Here is an 18,804-nt window from a genome sequence, read left to right as displayed (position 1 = left end):
ACAGAATATCAATTCATAGTCTTCAAAGGTATTTTCAGCAAAAAACATTTTCTTGGAAAATGAAAGAGTGACATAACACTTCATTAAGTGCTTCCAATGCATGAAAGCTACTACGACTCTACTAATCAAGCCCTGAATTATTTCTTGCCTTCACTTAAGAGTGTCTTTCAGTTCCCATTACAAGGTGTGTTTTATCACAGAACATAAAGTCATACTTCCACAAAGTCATACCCTTTATAGACTTTTCAAAGATACTACATGACAAAACTCAATCTCAAAAGAAGGAAAGAAGATACCAAGCACTCCACTGAACTTTAAGGTAAAATTATTTCCAACAAATTATCTAATGTTAAGTAATTTTTCTGGACCAAAATACTATATGCAAAGTCTGAAGAGTTAGAACAGACAGAGAAGAGTTAGAATGGACAGAGCTGACATGAAATTAACTTCACAGTTTAAAAATTTGTCTTCACTGAATATCACTGCACAGTTACTGACCTTATATATACTTACAGGTGTGTTTGTGTGCACAGTAACTGTTACAGAAAAACAAACCTTAGGTTGTTTAGAAGTAAAACAAGAAAACAGGTGTACGCTGCTGGAAAAGTATTTTAATTTGTTGGTTTAGGACCAGAAGCACTCAAGAGCTCAGAAAAAACTGTTACACAAAGCAGAATCAATGAGATTCCTACACATTAAATGGGACTTCCACCCCCCCACCCCGTATCAACCCTCCAATTATGTGAGTAACGTGTTACAGAACTGAAGTCTGCAAGCCTAGGACAGACTCCAGCACATCCATTCCCAGTCTCCTAGAGGTCATTTAACATATTCTTCAAGGTAACAAACAATTCTGCTACAGTAGTGGTAAAGGTCTTGAAGCTCTTTGTAAATCCTTAAATCATATTGTCTCATGTTACAAAACACATATAACTTACGAGGTACTGCTAATATTTACTTGCTGGGTATCACAAGCATAATGGACACTAGTATGTTCAAACTGCAGCCAGACTGGAACTGAAATTCAAACCCTAGTATATCTAAAAACGTCTCAATATAGTTACAATTCTGTCAGTTCATGCAGGAGCCAGTTTTATATGCTTAAGCTATCACTAGTAGCAAAGAAACACACTCACAATTCAGGCAACATTAAAAGTACAAAAATAAAAGGGATCAGTTGTATTTTTATTTGCAGACTTGGCTATAATTTATTTTTTTTTTTAAAAGTAAAATTTATTGCCTGTATAGAGTCTATCAGCTTCTGAAACTCTCTGTAAGGAGTAAAGAAAGATGTGCATTGCCTCTAAGACCTGTAGCCTTAACACCCACCTGAAAAGAAAAGACCCCAACAGTACTTAGCCTTGTGAGAAAGGCTCTTCTAGAAGGGAGAGGTATGTTTTTGCCAAGGTACACGGCCAAGGTTTGAAATAAACCATGCTGGTTCAACAGGACACTTCAGTACAATGCCATCATGTAGAAAAATACCGAGTATTACAAGCTGCTTCACTACAGAGCTCGTTAGCGCTGACATATTTGGCACTGGAACATCAGAAACAACTAAAGTAGGTTATACTAGTAATAACAATTGTAGGAATAATCTTGGATAATTACTTTAGTGGTAAGGAGCAGTGCACAAAAAAACCTGTTGGAGCATTATTCCTGTTTTCTTATGTTCTGCTGCTATAACTACATTTTCTCCAAAACTCACCTGGGGCATATACACCTCTTGCTCTCTTTAAACATTCTTCAGTTTAATATGTAGATCCCAGTAATAATCTCAAAAGTTTAACAACTCATTTGCAAAACTTACCTGTATAAGCAGTCCATATAGTCTGCTCCTTTGCTATACTCTTCCCAGTATCTGTGATACATAACCAGTACTTGTTCTTCAGATTCCAGAACTCTCTGTGAAGGAAGACAGGTGCGCACAGGTGCACACACACACACACAGGTAAAATTAGTAAGAAAATAGTATAAATTGAAAGTTGTAACAGGATTACTGTTTTAGAACAACCACAGATGCAAAACTAAGACCACACCTAAGCTTCAACAACAGTGAAAATAACATTTTTGCAATGACCTGAAAACTACCAAATATTACTTAGAAGTTTTGACAAGTTAACTACAACAGCAGAAGTTGTTTTATTTTGTGTTTTACAAGGACAATCTCTATAATACGTTAATTTTCTATTTGTCCTTACAGAAGCACTGGCTTGAACAAGCATTGTTCATATTCTCAGCATATGCTGGTGGATAACTCACATAACTACTTCTCCACTGACATGAACTAATTTTAAACCCATGCAACCACATGCACACTGGGGGAGTTGCCTCACTCACTGTAACTATTTAAAATCAGTATGCATTACTCATTTGAAAAACCCTCATACTCACCAATAATCCTGGAATGAAACAACTTTGACAAAGCACAGGTATATGCAAACTTATACACATCTTAAATTCTGTAAAGCTAGGCCCAAACTTTTTGGAACATCAGCCATTTATCACCTAAGAAGTTGTTGGTATACTAAAGTTCTCAAAATATAATAGTATTTCAAAAGAATATAGTTTAACTAATTTGTTTAAATCTAAATTGTATGATTTGTGGAGGCAGACAAGATCCTAGGAATTTAGCTCCAGAATGCAATTTTAAACTCTCAAGCAGCAACAAAGCTTGTTCCACAACAATATAAAAGGAAAGCCAGTAGACCAGATAGAATCAAGAGTGCTTTCCTCTGTAGTATGAATTTCACAAAGATTTTTCAAAATTATTTCAAAGACAAATGATGGGTAGCCACTTCAGGAACTGGATGTATGCTTTCCACTCCTTCCCACAGCTTCTAGTGTGCCTAAGTGTCTTAAGTGAGCTCATTCAGCTCACTAAATAACTGAGAAACAACTTTGTGACTGAGCTGTCTGCCAGTTTTGTGAACTGATTTAGTCTGCCAAAGCATCAGAGGTAGCCTCCCTGCAACCAGTGGAACTACCTATTAAGGTGTCTAGCCTATGCTGTCAAACATACAGGTACTTCAGTGGAAAAACCAGCAATACGCCACTGAGCAGTACTGGCCACAACTTGCAGTTCTTCACTCCCTACACAGACACCAAAGAGAGGCAGGCATCTAGTTTAACTCTTTTTACTGATGCACAAGGAGATACTGTTCATCCATCCTACATATGCAGCGTGATAAATCATGATTCTGTTGAATTTCTGTGTCATCAGGTAAGACAGCTAAATTAATTTACAGCTATATTGGTATAGAAGTACTGTTATATGTCATAATAAATAATTTGTCATTACTTCCTCCCCTCTCAAGCATTTTTCTTTCTTAGAGTATACACAGTCGGTTTTCAAGACGCTAGAGTAGTTTTACGCTAAACGGAAGGCTAATGACAAACTATTAACACATTCTGAAAATGAAGACATTTCTGTAACTCATTTGATTATAAGCAGTGAACAGAGAAGAACGAACATATTACAAATTGTATGCATTCGTTGTTGGCTTGAAAGGTAAGTCCGTGATGCATACAGACATCTGTCTCGTAGATGTATATTCTGGCTCCAGAACACCGACACCTCTGATTTTACCACAGAAAATATGCACAACTTCACGTGAACAAAACAAAAACCCACCCTGAGGTCAAAAAAGGACAAGCAATAACCACACACACACATCATTAATTGTATAGGTTACCTTGTGCAAATGGCGTACATGATTTTCCAAAAAAATTTTAGTCTCAGTATAAAGTCTCTCTCCAAGAGGTTCAGGATAGGCCACACACAAAGCATAAATGTCTCTGGGTTAGGAGTCAAGGCTTGTATCTGCTTAAAAGCATGAAAACTCATCAACAAAATTTAAAGTTTACATAAACTACCCACCCACATTTTAGAGGTTTTAATTTTATTTTTTTTTTGTGTGTGATTAAATCGATCTTTTTCTGAAGCTTCTGTAATCCCTGATTTGCAAAGAGCAAGTTTTCAGCTTCAATAATCAATATCTCTGTTTTAAGTAGTGGAAGCTGAGGGAACATTAGGGCTCAGATCCTGGAACTTCTGACAGCCCCACACTGACGTGGCTACCACTTATTTACCATCTACAGATAAATATGATTATCTGAAAGTGAAAATCAGCATTCATCTGAAATACTTCTGTATGTGCAGCCAGTGTGGTTGGTGGAACAATCAGTTCTACAGCTGAAAAAACACCAAGACAATTACAGGAAGATCCTGACGTTCTACCTGTCCAAAAAAGTCCAACTGTTAGACAGCAGTTATCAAAGTTATAAACTACCACTCCCTATTCAACTCGATCAGCGTCTTAACTTAAAGAACACACCCTAGCCAACTGAACAGTTAGAAGCAAAGTCTCAAAATTTGTATTGGGCATTCGTAATAACCAAATTCTTATAAATAATATCTCAAGTAGAGATTTGTAACTGTCACTTATTTAGCGGACAATGAAACATCTCCAGAATCACTTGTTTCCACAGACAACCGGTGAGGAGATCTGAAGGTCAAAGGTGGCTGGAGATGACTCACAGTTTAAATACAGTGACATATGGTCTTTCAGGTGATCTTTTCCAGAAGATTCTTTAACCCTTACACAGTTAGGGCTCTCACCTCACTGCCATTCTAGCATTTCGAGGTATTAGCTAAGTTTAAAGATGAGCTAGGTTTAACAACAAAATTATTATCAAAGTTACAAAGAAAACACTATATTTGAGTTTTGGGAAAGCAGTGATGCAAGAATTAGTTCTAGAAGATGAATCTGCACATTATAAAGCCTCTCAGCCCTAAAAGACTGCTAGCCTGTGTACTGCGCCTGACCTCAGCTGTCTCAAGCAGCGCATAAGAGAAAGCAATCACTTCTGAGAACAGTGCTGCAGACTGAAATCACATTCCTCTGCTGTAGCTCATTCTTTATGTCATTGTTGCGACTACAGAGGGAGTACGCTGATCATCTGGTACTATAATCAATAAAACAGCCTGGATTAACACATTGTGCAAAGCTATTAGTCATCTCTTCATTATGCTTATTAAGCAGCAAGAAGAATAGAGTAAACCACCAGCATTTCCTCACCCATTTTTAAGTCAGGTCTATGAAGAGGTCAGATACATACACTAATTTTACAATCCCTCTAGACGTTTAGAAACACGTTACTCCAACTAAATTAAATTTGGAGCTATCGCAGAACAAGAAGATACACTGTAGGAAGACTTGGCATTTCAAACTTCTTAATAATATCTCAGATTTAAAAAAAAAATTAAAACCCAAGAAAAATCTTCCAAACTAGCTTTACAGAAGAGCAACCAGTTTCACTGGGTTGTTCAAGACTCGGTTAACAGTTTATGTTAAAACATACAGCTTGGTTAACATAGCCGAAGTACCAACCTGCATTTAAGGTTGGAAGTTACAGATCACGCAGGCCCCTCAGGCCAGTCAGCCATGGAGAATACTCCAAAAGGCTCCTGACTGTGCCAAATTAGGCACTAACAGTGCCACCTTCCCAGGAATTTAACAATGCCTGCCTTACTGTCATCTTCAAAGTACATGCCAAATGATTCTTCCCAGACTTGCTTCCTGGGTCTGCTGTTCCTAAGTGTTCGCCTCCTGATGCTCAAGCAACTGAAGCAAATCCCAAAAGAGGATCAAAGAGCACACCTGTGTACAAGGTCCCAACGTAAGAAGTTCTAAGTGGAGAAGTATGACAAGAGGAATCAATCCAACATCTCATTCAACTATTCTGGATTTAAAATCCACTTTAGGTGCCCTTGTTAAAATGGTTAGAGTTTTACACTACACAAGTTAACAACTTGTTAAAGACTGAAACGAGTGGTTCTTAAAATCTGCTTAGAAAGAATTACTACAGCACTATCTGTAAGCATGGGAGCGCATACCTAATTAACGAAAAAAGTCACCAGTGTTTTGGTGTTGTTTGAACTTGACTCAAAGACAAGGCGAAGAGTCATGCCCCCAGAAATTAATTAAAAATTTTAAAATGAAAGAGCCACTTACAGATTATTGCACCATACAACTGCATAACCATATTCTACGTGGTCTATGAGCAACTACCATTTTATATATTTACATACACAAACTCAAAGTCACAGGCAAACTGAAAAGCGAGTCTAAGAAACAGTAACACGTTCGGAAAGAGAAGAGGCTTTAGAGCCCAGCTCCTGCACAAAGAACAAGGTCACACTGTAATAACTTATACCTAAGAGTCGTCTTGGAAGCTTCCTTTTTCACCCAGCAGAAATTTAAAAAAACTGATAAACAAGTCTAAACCATTCTTCCACCTTATAATCAAATCCAACTCAGTCAGATTGCCTGGGAGCAGCTATGAGCCTCCAAAAATTCTCTCATTATTCACCCTACTGACAAGGGTAATGAATGCGCAGACACAGGGCACAGCTTTATTTCTGCAAAAAAAGAAGTTCACTGACACACAGATCTTACTACAAGCCCACTTTATGTGTAAAATGCAAACCTTTCACTACAACAATATCACTTGTGCAGTTATAACTTGAACTGTAAGCCTGTATGATCACAGCTAGAAATCTATGTTGAAAATAATCACTCTTAACTGTTCAGGACCAGGGAGCTAATAACAGTGGCAGAAAAGAAGGCTTTTCTATAAACCCTGGCTACAGAATTGTTTAACAGCATACTTAGAAGTACAAAGAAGATGGAGACGTGTTTAAGCAAAACAAAAACAATCTCACCTCTACCACCAGCAAAGTTTAAAGATTAATTCTCTGTCTTAGATGCTCCCCTCACAACACACACTCAAACATAGAAGAAAGAATCATTATTACAATAGGGGAAATTGATGCATGAGCTTTTGTGAACAACTATAGCACAAGCTAAATATTGATGGTAAAAACGAGTAAAAACTCAGTCTCCACTGACTCATGAGCTTAACATCAGATACTACCTGAAAACGCACTCCTGATCAAGACCACTGAAACTGTTACACAGCGCAGGCTTGCTCCATGCTAAGCACATCACACAACCATATCAGGATTGTCACTTAAAGGATACGAGAAGCGGTCGTTCCACGTCGCTCTTTCAACATAATCCAACATAACAACAGCTTTAATTGTTGTTAGAAGTTTGTTCCATGTTTCATCAAAGTCAACTACTCGTGGTTTCAGGGACATTGTGGGGCTTTAGTGTTAATCTGCAGAAGAATTAAACATATCAGGCAACATTGCACTATAATTAAAAAGAATACATCTCATTTGATTTTTTCAATTCAAAGTGTATATACTGCTGCAACACATCAGCACAGCAACATGAAAGATGCCCCCCTCCTCCCCCCAAAAATCAAGCTCTTAAGCCCTGATTTTTAACATTAAGGAAGGAACACTAATGCTGCATGAGTAGCCTACAACATAACACCAATTTATCTAACACCACCACGCCTCAAAGTTCATCACCTTACAGAGATGTCCATTCAACAGCACCATATGAAGAAATTGACTTTTCTGCATGCTTTTGGTCACTTTTACACAAAGACTGCTTCAGCTTCTCAGTAGCTGAGAGAACTTTGAGCAGAAACACACTCAACAGATTAGCAGTTTATCTGAAATTACTGTTGTCAGCTCGTAGCCAACGTTCACCTCAAGCTTTCATGAAACATTTGTTGGTGTTATATTTGAAAAGCCACAAAACCCAAAAGCTTTGATCAAGATGACAAAAAGAAAACACTTAACACAGAGCAGTATGCACAGCTTGCGCAGCTTACTGCTCTGTGCAGCAGGGCAAACAGTGAACTCCTTCACATAAAACATGGCTTGAAAATATAGAAGTCATGTTAATAAATTCATGTAAAAATACTTGGAGATTTATTGAAACAAACAAAAAAATAAATTACTGAAATAAAGCTAGGAGAAGAGTAATAGAATTCAGAAAAGAGGTCCTGAGAAAGACAAAAAAAACTGTGAAGGCCTCTTCTTTCTGTGTTCCCATTTGCCTCTGTCCCATGCACCCAACCCAGCAAGGAGCTGACGTGTGACATTCCATGCACAGAGCAAGCCTAGATCCTGCTCAGAAGGGTGGCATCATAAGATAAAGAACAGGAACAAGATTCCTATTCCCATTTTATTTAGATGGGCAGGTGACTTCTCACTTGATTCCCACATTTTCATGGTCAGAGGAAAAAAAAAAAAAAGAAAGCTAGTGACAGACATTTAGCATGGAGACATGTCTACAAGGTAAAGAATCAAAAAAATACATTGAAAAGGTGGTTATCCAACCAACTTACTACCTTAACCCTACTGGCTTTGTATTTTTTCTCAGGCACACACCTTCTTTCAAACTGCAGGATATGCAGCTTCCCAGATTAAAGAGAATAATAATCATGTCAAAGGCAACTTCTACACCTTGTATCTGCAAAATGTTACCCTGACTAGTTAACCAAGCTCCTTAACTGCTGTAAACTCAGGAACCTCAGAAGGCTGTTTTCCTCTCCCTGCAACACAAGTTCCATTTGAAGTGCAATCAATTTATTACCTACATTTGCTTTGATTTCCTAAAAAAAAAAAAAAAAAAAAAAAAAAAAAGAACAGCAAATAACATAAAGGAAGTGGTATTATCCTAGGCATTATGAGCAGGACTTTTTTTTTTTTTTTCCCAGCAGAAGAAATAAAAATCAGTAAGCAATGGTTGGACCAGACAATCTTGAAGGTCTCTTCCAACCTTAATGATTCTATGATGCATAAATACTTCTCAGTTCAACAGCAACATGTAAGTTGGTGTATTTGCAACATGGCTATTATCGCTTTGGGAAATAAAAAAAAGTCTTCTCCTACTGCCATACACGGGTTGGAATGTGTTACGCAAAAAAATCAATGAAAATTGACAAAATAAACAGATATCCACCAAAGGTAAACCGAAAAACACAAACTGATGCATGTTTCAAAGAAACATGAACTTCAGCAGAAGTAAACAACTTCAAAGCTCTCTTCTAGCAGAAAAAAAAAGTCTTTTTCTAAAAGCTTTAGTGTTAGTCTTCTAGTAAACGCAAGAATATTTTCAGATGATGCCAAGAAGTTGTCATGGTCCATAAAACCTTTAAGAATCCCAAGAAGCGCTTGTGTTAATGAAGTTACATTTAACTGAATGTTATATGTTACAGGCTTTTCTCTCTAAAACATGCACTTGGTATCTCTAACTAAACAGGCACTCCTTCAAAGACAAGCAAAACCGAGGGGAGGAAGGAAGGCTGAAGAAAAATTCTTCCCTACAATACATCGCACAGGACCAGTAACATTGTACTTAGGGTCAGCCAAACATATAACACGTAAAGCACTGCGCATCCCTGCAAGCATAGAAGTTTTCGGGGTTAAATAGCTTAAGATAGAGCTGACTAGAGCTTGGTAACCTCTTATAACTTCTAAGCCGATATGAACCTAACTTTTACGAACGCGTTGACAAATCTGGCGTAAGTTTTTGTGCACAACACCGGGGTTTTGGGTGCTAGCAGTCCAAGCTCACCACCTCAGAACGCTAAGTGCCCTGCAGTGCTGCACGCAGCCCTGATATATTTACTTGGCGGCCCTGATATATTGACCTCGGCGGTAAAAGTTACACCAGAGCCGAACGCCTACCCCGGGGTGCACCCTACCGAGGGGGTGGGAGCCCTACGCGACCATTACAAGCCCTGCGGTGGGCAGGCAGCGCTGGCACGCCTTTACACGCGGGGACAAGGAGCGGATGCCCCCTGTTCGCCCCCCTCTCAGCCCGGGCAGGGAGCCCCCAGCACGGCAGCCCCGACCCCGACCCCAAACCCCCCCGGCCCTGCTCTCCCCGCCCCGGGCACCCGACCAAAACCGAAACCAGGCGGGGCCGGGCCCCGCCGCTCCCTCCCCACAGGGCCCGGCCCGGGGAACGCCCAGCGGGGCCCCCCCGAGCCCCCCGAGCCGGGGGCGCTGCCCCGGGACCCCCTCAGGGGGCAGCGGGCGGGGAGGGGGGGGGGGGCCCGGCTCCCTCCCGCGGCCCGGCCCCGCCGCCCCCCGCCCCGAGCCGTGGCCCCGTCCCCTCAGCGCGACGGGGGCGCGCCCGGCCCGGCCTTTACCTGGCGGCCCCGAGCACGCGCCTCGCGCGCGCCCCCCTCCCCGCTCCCCGCCGCGCGGCCGCGGTCCCTGCCCCGCGCCCCGTCCTCACGGCGCTGCCATTACCCAGCCGCTCGCGCCCCGCCCCGCCCCGCCGCCGGCCGCCGCCACTGACGGGGCCGGGGTGAGGCGCGGCCCCGCTGCCTCCGCTCGCCTCCCTCCCTCCGCCGCCTCACCCGCCCCGCCCCGCCGCCTGTCGCCGCCGTTCCCTCCCAGGCTCGCCCCGCCGCCGGCAGGATGGGCGGCGGGTGGCGGCTCCCGGCACACCGAGGCTTTCCGGCCGCGCCCCCCCCCCCCCCGCCGGAGGGGAGGCGGTTGGTACGGCCCGCCCTACGGCAAGCACGGCGGGCCGCAAGGCCCCGCGCCGCGCATGGGCCGTGGGGGGAGCCTCCATGGGCGACGGTGCCCGCGCTGCGCATGCGCGGGGGCCGCCATGGGGGCGTGTGTGTGGAGATGTGGTGTTGGGCTTCCAGCGCTCCTGAGCCCACAGTCCTTACGTTATTAAACTTAAACCCTCTTCTCTGTAGTGAATCGGTATTCCTTCTGTGGGTCCTTCTGTGTCCTTAAGAGATCCCTCAATAATTACCAGGCTACAAAGAAATAACTAGTAACTCCTTAAGATAGTATATATTCTCCTTAATATTTTTCCCTTAGTTGCATGAGTTGCCATTACATCACACAAAACACTTCCTGATTTTTATTTCCTTTGTAAAATGCATCCCTGTCCAGAAATGCTTAGAAATAGCTCACTATAAATTTTGTGGGTTTGATTTTTTTTGTTTTGTTTTGTATTTTCCTAATGAAGTTCAGGAATGTGAAGGATAGGAGGACAATAAGAAAACAACAACAACAACAACAAAACACATCAAACCCCTATGGAAGAAGGAAAAATTCCAAATTCAGTGTTGCAATTGCTAATACAATTCTTACTCAAAATATAATACGTTTATAACTCCAATTTCTCCTTTCTGTTATTTATAGTGTTTCCTGCCAGAGGGGAATCTGTGTTTGATTTCAGCCCGCATGTTTGTTTGTTTAATTATGGAAATGCCACACAGCTGCTCTTATTGTTCAAGGTGGTTTTCATACCTGTATCCTCCTTCACATGCTATTCAAATACTTTTTTTTTTTTTTCCCATCTGCCCAACTGTAAATAGCAATTGCAGAAATACACAGCTGGTACAGTGAGGTCGTTTTCTGAATAGTGACTCAAAACTCTTCTACACTTCTTGTAACTTACAGAACAAACTTGTTAAGGCCTGGCATGTAGCCAAAGGTAGATTTCTACACGTACGTGTAAAAATCCAGTGACATCAAATTCTTAAACGTTTTTCCTTGGCTGTGGAAAAACAAGGGTTACTTTTTTTCTTAAAAGTCAAGTCCAGTTCTTCAGTTATGCAAAAGCAAGCCTAAATATGTATCTTATAATAAAGTGGTATCTTAAAATAAAGAGGTATTTTGTCACAAAATGGAAAGTCAAGTTCTAAAGATATATGAGTGCTAACTCTGTAGTCTACATTGAAAAGATTGTCATCAGTGCACATTTCTGTATCTTTGTAAAACTGTATGTAGGTGTCAGGTTTACATAATTATAATTCTGGTACTCCAAAATATCTTAATTTTATGTGTATGCAAAAAGTATCAAATCTAACTGACCTTAAATTTAAAAAAATAAGAATATTTTAGACTCTCAGTTTGCCAGTGGTCTTCACACAGACAGCTGTAAAAGAAATTGCACCAAGTAAAAATGTAATAATCAGGCATTTAAATCAGGAGGTAGTCCAGCTGATAAACTCCAACTCTTAATGTTCACAAGCTCAAAAGTCCAAACTAAAACCTCTGAAAATCACAGTGTGTGGATACAAAGTTCTCAGCACCAGCAGTTTTCCATGGATGTGCTCCTCTTGTGTCACAATAGTGAGTGTAAACAGAGCCAAAGAAAGAACATCAAAATACAAAAAATGTTTATAATGTGTAACAGAATGTTTTTTCTGGAAATCTTTTTTCCATCTATTCATTGCATAAGTTATTAATTTGCTTTCAGTGAGCTACACAGGTTAATTTGTAGCAGATGCATATGTGACCTTAAAACTATGCCACAACACCTATACAAATAGTAAGTACTCTGTGATTACATCAACTATCTCCACATCTTTATAACCAGTACTGCCGTATTTCCTGAAATTCCCCTGGTGTTTATGTGTATTTGTTCTCTCTTATCTGATACTTATGTTTCTCTGTCTGTTTGTATTAGTTTGTTTTGTCTTCCATAATTAATTCTTTTGGCTGGAGCTGCCTCTTTTTTTTATGTTTATACTACAGCTAACGCAGTGTTATTCTGGTCCAAAATTAGGAATCCTTAAGCCTATGATAATACAAGCACTGTATGAAATATGCCAATATATGGCCTACTGCTTTATTTAAAAATAACCTCACCCTTAAACTGTGGTTTCCTCATAAACTGTTGGCAAAGCCTGGTACCCCTCAGCAGAAAGAAATCAGTCAAGGCCTCCTTTTTTCGTAAAGGTATGGATCGTCCTAATTTGCACATTTACTTGTCACTCAGCTAGTTCTTTGTGCCTGCCCCAGGCCGAATTACACTGTGAGAAATCATAGAATTGTAGAATGGCTTGGGTTGGAAGGGACCTTAACCCCCCTGCCATGATGCCTGACTTCCTTAGATCTTGATATTTCTTCTCCTTTCTGACATGTCTGAGTTGCATAGTTATTTATCACTGGGGATATCTAAAGTATTATTAATAGTATTACCACCTCGTGTTGTAGTAAATGAGGTAGTTTATTCCTTCCTGCATTTGTTCCAGGATCTGTGGAAATTCAGGTATACGTTGCTGCCTTAGCAATCAAAGCAAACAAGGGAAAAAGCCAAGATGATGACTATAATTATCAGCAGAAAACATTATTCTCAGAGATACAAAAAGATACACGAAAGGAAGAATGAACCTTTATTTCATTACAGATATTTTTAATCTAGTCTCTTATCATGGCTTTGTCTTTCATGTGGTGACGTATAAAATATGAGTATGAATGGAATGTATATTTTGTGATTATTAAAAACCACAGTAGGAAAGTATTATTCTTTTAGCTTTCATTTTAAAGTTTATGAAGTGTGATAATTTCATGTTTCAAAACCTTTAATTCTTGAAAAGAAATAATCTCACTGCAATTATGTCCACTAGATGGCAGTGCTGAATATATAAAAATAGCAGTTTAAGTAGTTGCACATCATACACGGTGACTAACAGAATCTAAATGTTACATGAAATACATGTAATACATGTACATACATGTAATACAAAAATACATGAAATAGGAAAACAGACAGAAGTTGAACTTTCTCAAACAGCATTTATTAGTTATCCATCAATGGCTTAGTTCAACTCCCATATTTGTTCTGTCCTTCCCCAAGACCTGAAAAAAAATCATGAGTCAAATTTTCCTTCGTTACTAAAAAAGGGGCACCAACTTATTTTCATGTCATTGTAACCAAACAGTTAAATTCAATGTATGTATGAACAACCCTAATTAAATTCCCTTTCTTGTTTTTTTTTGCCACACACTTATTGTTAGTGAAATTCCAGAACACGATTGACAGATAAAATGGCATATTTAGAACTTGTATTTGAAGATCAATGGGTTATAATTTTTTTTTTTTTTGGCAATAACTCCGAATCAAAATAATAGTATTTAAAGGACTTTTAAAATATAAAATATCTTCATATCATAGAATTATGATTTGGGTTGGAAGGCACCTTTAAAGATCATTCAGTTCAACCTCCCCTGCACAATGCAAGGTATCAAAATAGTGAAGACTTTTAGAGCTTTCCCTTGTTCCATTACAATATTTTAATCCTCTTCTGTGAGTGTATTAAATGCAGACATCTCAGGTACTTGTTACTGACTGGGATTAAATAGCTATAATAATTAAATAACAACACACTGCCTCAGGATGTTCAAGTAATCTGGCATATAAAAGGCTTCAGTGTTCCTAATTATCACATTGCTAATCTAGGCAAACTCTAGAAAAACAACAACAACAACAACAACCAGCTTCTAATTGAAAGAAGTATGTGACCTTTTTTCTGACTTGCTGGAAATGGAGCAGGCCTAGCTGAGTCATTCCTTACCAATGGGTTTGAAGTGATCATTGGGATTTTGCTTTGAGGTTTTTAATTTGAATATAAAACTGGCCCCAAAGGTTTACTGTAGCAAACAAGATATTGTTTGTAGCTTTCATGCATTGTTGTGTATATAAAATCCCCAAGACAGCATGTGTTGCAAAATGTAATAACTGAATACACAGAACAGTTAAAACATTATATACAGTATCTGTTGCATTAGGAGACGAAACAGCCACGTGAGGGCACTGTATACAACTGAAAGAAAGTTGAACAAGTTAGAGAGTAAGTTATTTTACCTCTACTCATTCATGATTAAGCAATACATTTGTTTACGCTACCAGCAGTGAACCAAACAACCTGGTCGGTAAGCCCCTCTCCTTCCCCTTTAATTCAGAAATTGTGTAACTGCCTTCAGATAGTGATTCTTCTATTTTTTATTTTTAGCAGTATGGCTGCTTTTTATAAGTATATACCACATTAAAATCATGTTCAAATAATCATTTTAATATTCACAAGGAGATGCTCATGAATGTAGTGATGCAGTGAAAAAGGATTGTTTAACAGATATTGTGAGAGGAAGAAATTGTCTTCTTTCTGTTTGCTAGGCACAATGTTATGGAGAAAATAGTCATTTAAATCTCGAGTGGTTCTACTACAATACTAAAAATATAAAATCCAGCATATTGCTCTTTGACATCTCTGTGTGGGGTATGTATAAGCACATGTAGAAAGAAGAAAAACATTGAAGTTCAGTGACTGCGCAGTCCTTAGTGATGACAAATTTTAGGCAATAGAACTTAGCTTTGAGACAAATTGAATTTACAGAACGGTTTCCAGGAAAAAGGAGGGGGGGGAGGGGGGGGGCAAGTAGTATTGGTCTTCACTGAAATATAATAAATAGAAAATGTCTACTGCCTATTTCTGAGACATCAATTTTCAAATCAGAATAGAGATCAGTCCACTGATTGAAGTCCACTGATAGTTTCCTCAGCTTTTTTTTTAACTAAATTATTTAATAACGTCTCTCAAGTACTTCAGCAAAACACATTTTTCATACTTAACGGAGACTGAAGCGTCTTGTAATGTGCAAAAGTAGCAGACAAGTAGAATGAGAAAAAAAAAACAGGTCATAAATAAGTCAGCTGGCAAAATAGCATCATCAAGGAGACAGGTTTGTTGAGCCAGCATTTGATAAAAGAGACAAGATGGAGATTTCGTCTCCAGGAAAAACACATTGCTTTAGCCATTTATGTGTATTACTGGGAGCTTAAGAACTAAATAACTCTTGACATGAAAGAAATATAATGGCTCTGTTACATAAATAACACGGTGAATAGCTTGATGATCTCCTGTTATACTGAATACTACTCCATTTAATTATTTTTCACTTGAATCTCTTCCTGCTCTTTACTTACCCAGACACCTCTATTTCATGGCTGATGAGCTCCGTTTATTCAGTTGCTTTTGCTTTTCATTTTTTCTTCTTCCTTCTTAAACTTCATGGTCATTTACAACCATCTAACAGGAAAACAAATAAACAAACAAAAAAAACCCTGCCCCCCCCATCAAAAACAACATACAGGTGCTAGAAAATGTAGTCTACAGCCAGACTGTTAAACGAATGCATTTTTTATATTTTCAGTATATATTTTTGAAGGAGTCTGAGACCTTTATACGTGTTTCTCTTTTACTGCATTACCCAAACGGCTGATGGCATTCACCTTGCATTCACCTCTGCATTCTTGCATTCACCTCTCAATGTCTGTAAGAGCGCCTGCCACGTTATTACATCGGCTTACCTTGCTTTACAGCATGAATCTTTTGCAAAGTGTGTTTGTACAACAGCAAACAGGTTGTGGTATGCACATTCTTGTGGTACGGTATATTCTCATTAAGCTATTTGAGCCTTTTAAACCTTTCAGGAAGCATTTCATACAGGTAAGCTCTGTTATCCATGTAGTTCTCTTATGCAGCCTACTCAGGAAACTTTTAGTGGTACAATTTTGTGTATTTAAATTTTAAATAGAACTCAGCCAGTTGTGTGCAAAGGGACATGAGTTTATATTCATATTACAAGTACAAAATAATGTGTTACATAAACCTCATACTTTCCACCAAAGAAGTGCAAAGATCTCTTCAAACAGTACTAAATTGTAAATAATCAAGCACACTGTAAAGTACATATTATGTCCATGTTATAAGCAAGGAAATTATTATACAGGGAAATAGAGAAAATTCATTACTCTGCAGAAGAAATAAAAGAAATCATGTAATAGATCTCAACTGCCATTTTTTTTCTGCTGCAGCAGAAATGGCATCATTCGTGTGTCTTGAAATTGCTAGTCGATCCATTAAACATGAAATGAGCATGCGACAGATGAGTACACAGCAAGTCATAGAACCTCAAGCTATTTGCCCAGCAATGAGTATGTAAAGGATCCCCATTTTTTGGCTCCTCCTGGCTCTGTTGTGCATGGAGAGACCTAACCTGGGGATGGTAGATGAGAAACAGGCACTGCAATTTTTATTAATTCCCCTTCTCATAAAGCTTTTCTTACAAACACCACACCAAACATCTAGCTGCACATTCACAAACCATTTTAACTGTTGTGTTACTCGAGCAGTGATGAATAATGTTCAATATAAACCATGGTTTCGCTGCAGGTGTACTCTGCTTTCCTTTGTCAGGTTTTGGCACACCAGTAAGCAGCCCTCCTTTCAAACTACATGACATATCAGGTAGTAACATACCACTTGTGATTCCAGTTTAGTATCCATAAAATTAGATTTTGGATTACAAATCCTAACAAAACGTCAGATTTTAAAAGTACATCGAATTGTTGTATATCAGGCTGTGCATCTGTGCTTAGGGCAGTAAAATATTGTAGCATTATTGCAAGTTATTATCCAAAATCAAATCACCACAAACCCAAGAAATATCAAAGTAATGATACCTTAAAAATGTATTCCCTGAAAGCAGTTTATAAAAAAAAAAAAAAAAACAGCTAAAATAAATCAGTAGTTTTATATTTTACCATTATGGTATATTATATTTAATGCTTTTTACAGTATACTTCTTGCCTAATCTGTTCTCTGTTTCAGACAGGTCAGGATTCTGTTGCATCATGAGGGTACTGGTTACTTCTGGCTTTCACAACACTTACAAAATCAGTTGTGAAAACACTGGCTGTATGGTGTGACTGCACTTTTGTATGACCACCCTACAAGTTCTGCACATCAATTCCTTTAGAGACAATGAAAGAGGAGAGGTAGAAGTTGTTTAATGACCCACTAAAATGTGAGTGGTCCATGAAGAGATCTGTGCTGCAATTATTTTTTGGTAATTCATGGAATCAGAGAATGGTTTGGGTTGGGAGGGACCTTAAAGACCATCCAGTTTCAACCCCCTGCCATGGGCAGGGACACCTCCCACCAGACCAGGTTGCCCAAAGCCCCATCCAGCCTGGCCTTGAACACCTCCAGGGATGGGGCAGCCACAGCTTCTCTGGGCAGCCTGTGCCACTGCCTCACCACCCTCTGAGTGAAGAATTTCCTCCTAACATCTAATCTAAATCTCCCATCTTTTAGTTTAAAACCGATACCCCTTGTCCTATCGTGTCCAGTCTTTTCCAGGTTTATATAACCACTGAGGAATTAATTTATGACCTACAACAATAATTACAAACATGCATTCTTTAGGGAGACAAGGATGTAGACATCAAACATCAGATTGCATAATCGAAGAAAAATATAGCACGGTTAGAAAATGCTAACAGGGAGTTTCATTAAGTGCTACATGAAAATAAACTTATTGCACATCTTTTAGCAAAGCATCCAATGGGAATTATTTCTGGTATAAAAAACTACCTGTAAATTATCATCTTGTTTATACAAATAACTATCTTCGTTATACAAATAACATCTAGGGCATTTCAGATATAATTTGAATAAAGGCTTTTTTTTTTAAGTTTTATTTCATCATTTCTTAATGTTTAGGATGTGTAAGCGTGGAATGGGCTGGAAAGAGATATATGTAACACACCAAATGGCTAGAAGATGAAAAAAATCACAGAACAAACACTTAAACATCAGTCAAGGTGTCAATATTGGGATCATTTTTAAAAGCAAAAATATTAAATACCAGTATTATTTCAACTAGAATGCCATTATTTATTTATTTATTTTCTGTCAGTCTAATCTATATTATCTTCAAATGTCTGGATTCTAATTAAAAAGAAATCTACAAATATAAGCAGCTTATTCATTTTTCTATTTTTACTTATGCTGTGACAATCTATGTACTTTTTACAAGAAAACTAGATGTATCTTATAAGATTATAATTGAAATGCACGAAGTTCTTTTAACTCCATTCTTTAAAAAATCTATTTGAAAGACTGAAGAACCAATATGTAAAATCAGTTTTTTGAAGATTACACAGTGTTCGTAGTGATGTAATATACCTAGGTGAAGGATTTACGTTCTTAGCAAAGGGCATCGTGTTTCTTTTGTGTTTCTTTTGGTGTCAGTGCCAACTGACTTGACTC

At 38.8% G+C, this 18,804-nt stretch overlaps 1 protein-coding gene across 8 annotated transcripts in view; it reads right to left on the bottom strand.

Annotated features, from left to right (window-relative positions):
• Positions 1 to 10,407, bottom strand: part of CUL2 (cullin 2) — a 49,331-nt gene extending 38,924 nt beyond the window's left edge. For 2 of the 8 annotated variants that reach the window (XM_035545271.2, XM_035545273.2), the window contains exons 1-4: positions 10,187 to 10,302; positions 7,047 to 7,185; positions 3,696 to 3,798; positions 1,811 to 1,905 (exon numbers count right to left, since the gene is read on the bottom strand). In XM_035545271.2, coding sequence (XP_035401164.1) covers positions 1,811 to 1,905; positions 3,696 to 3,798; positions 7,047 to 7,165 — 317 coding nt within the window. In that variant the 5' untranslated portion in view covers positions 7,166 to 7,185; positions 10,187 to 10,302. Of the gene's footprint in view, positions 1 to 1,810; positions 1,906 to 3,695; positions 3,799 to 7,046; positions 7,186 to 10,083 lie in introns of all 8 variants that reach the window. The other 6 variants (XM_050708656.1, XM_050708658.1, XM_035545274.2 and 3 more) reach the window with 5 other exon arrangements.
• Between the last annotated feature and the right edge of the window lie 8,397 nt (positions 10,408 to 18,804).

This window comes from Cygnus atratus, chromosome 2 (assembly GCF_013377495.2).
Source record: "Cygnus atratus isolate AKBS03 ecotype Queensland, Australia chromosome 2, CAtr_DNAZoo_HiC_assembly, whole genome shotgun sequence".
Lineage (NCBI taxonomy): Eukaryota > Metazoa > Chordata > Aves > Anseriformes > Anatidae > Cygnus > Cygnus atratus.
This window is presented reverse-complemented; position numbering and strand designations above follow the sequence as displayed.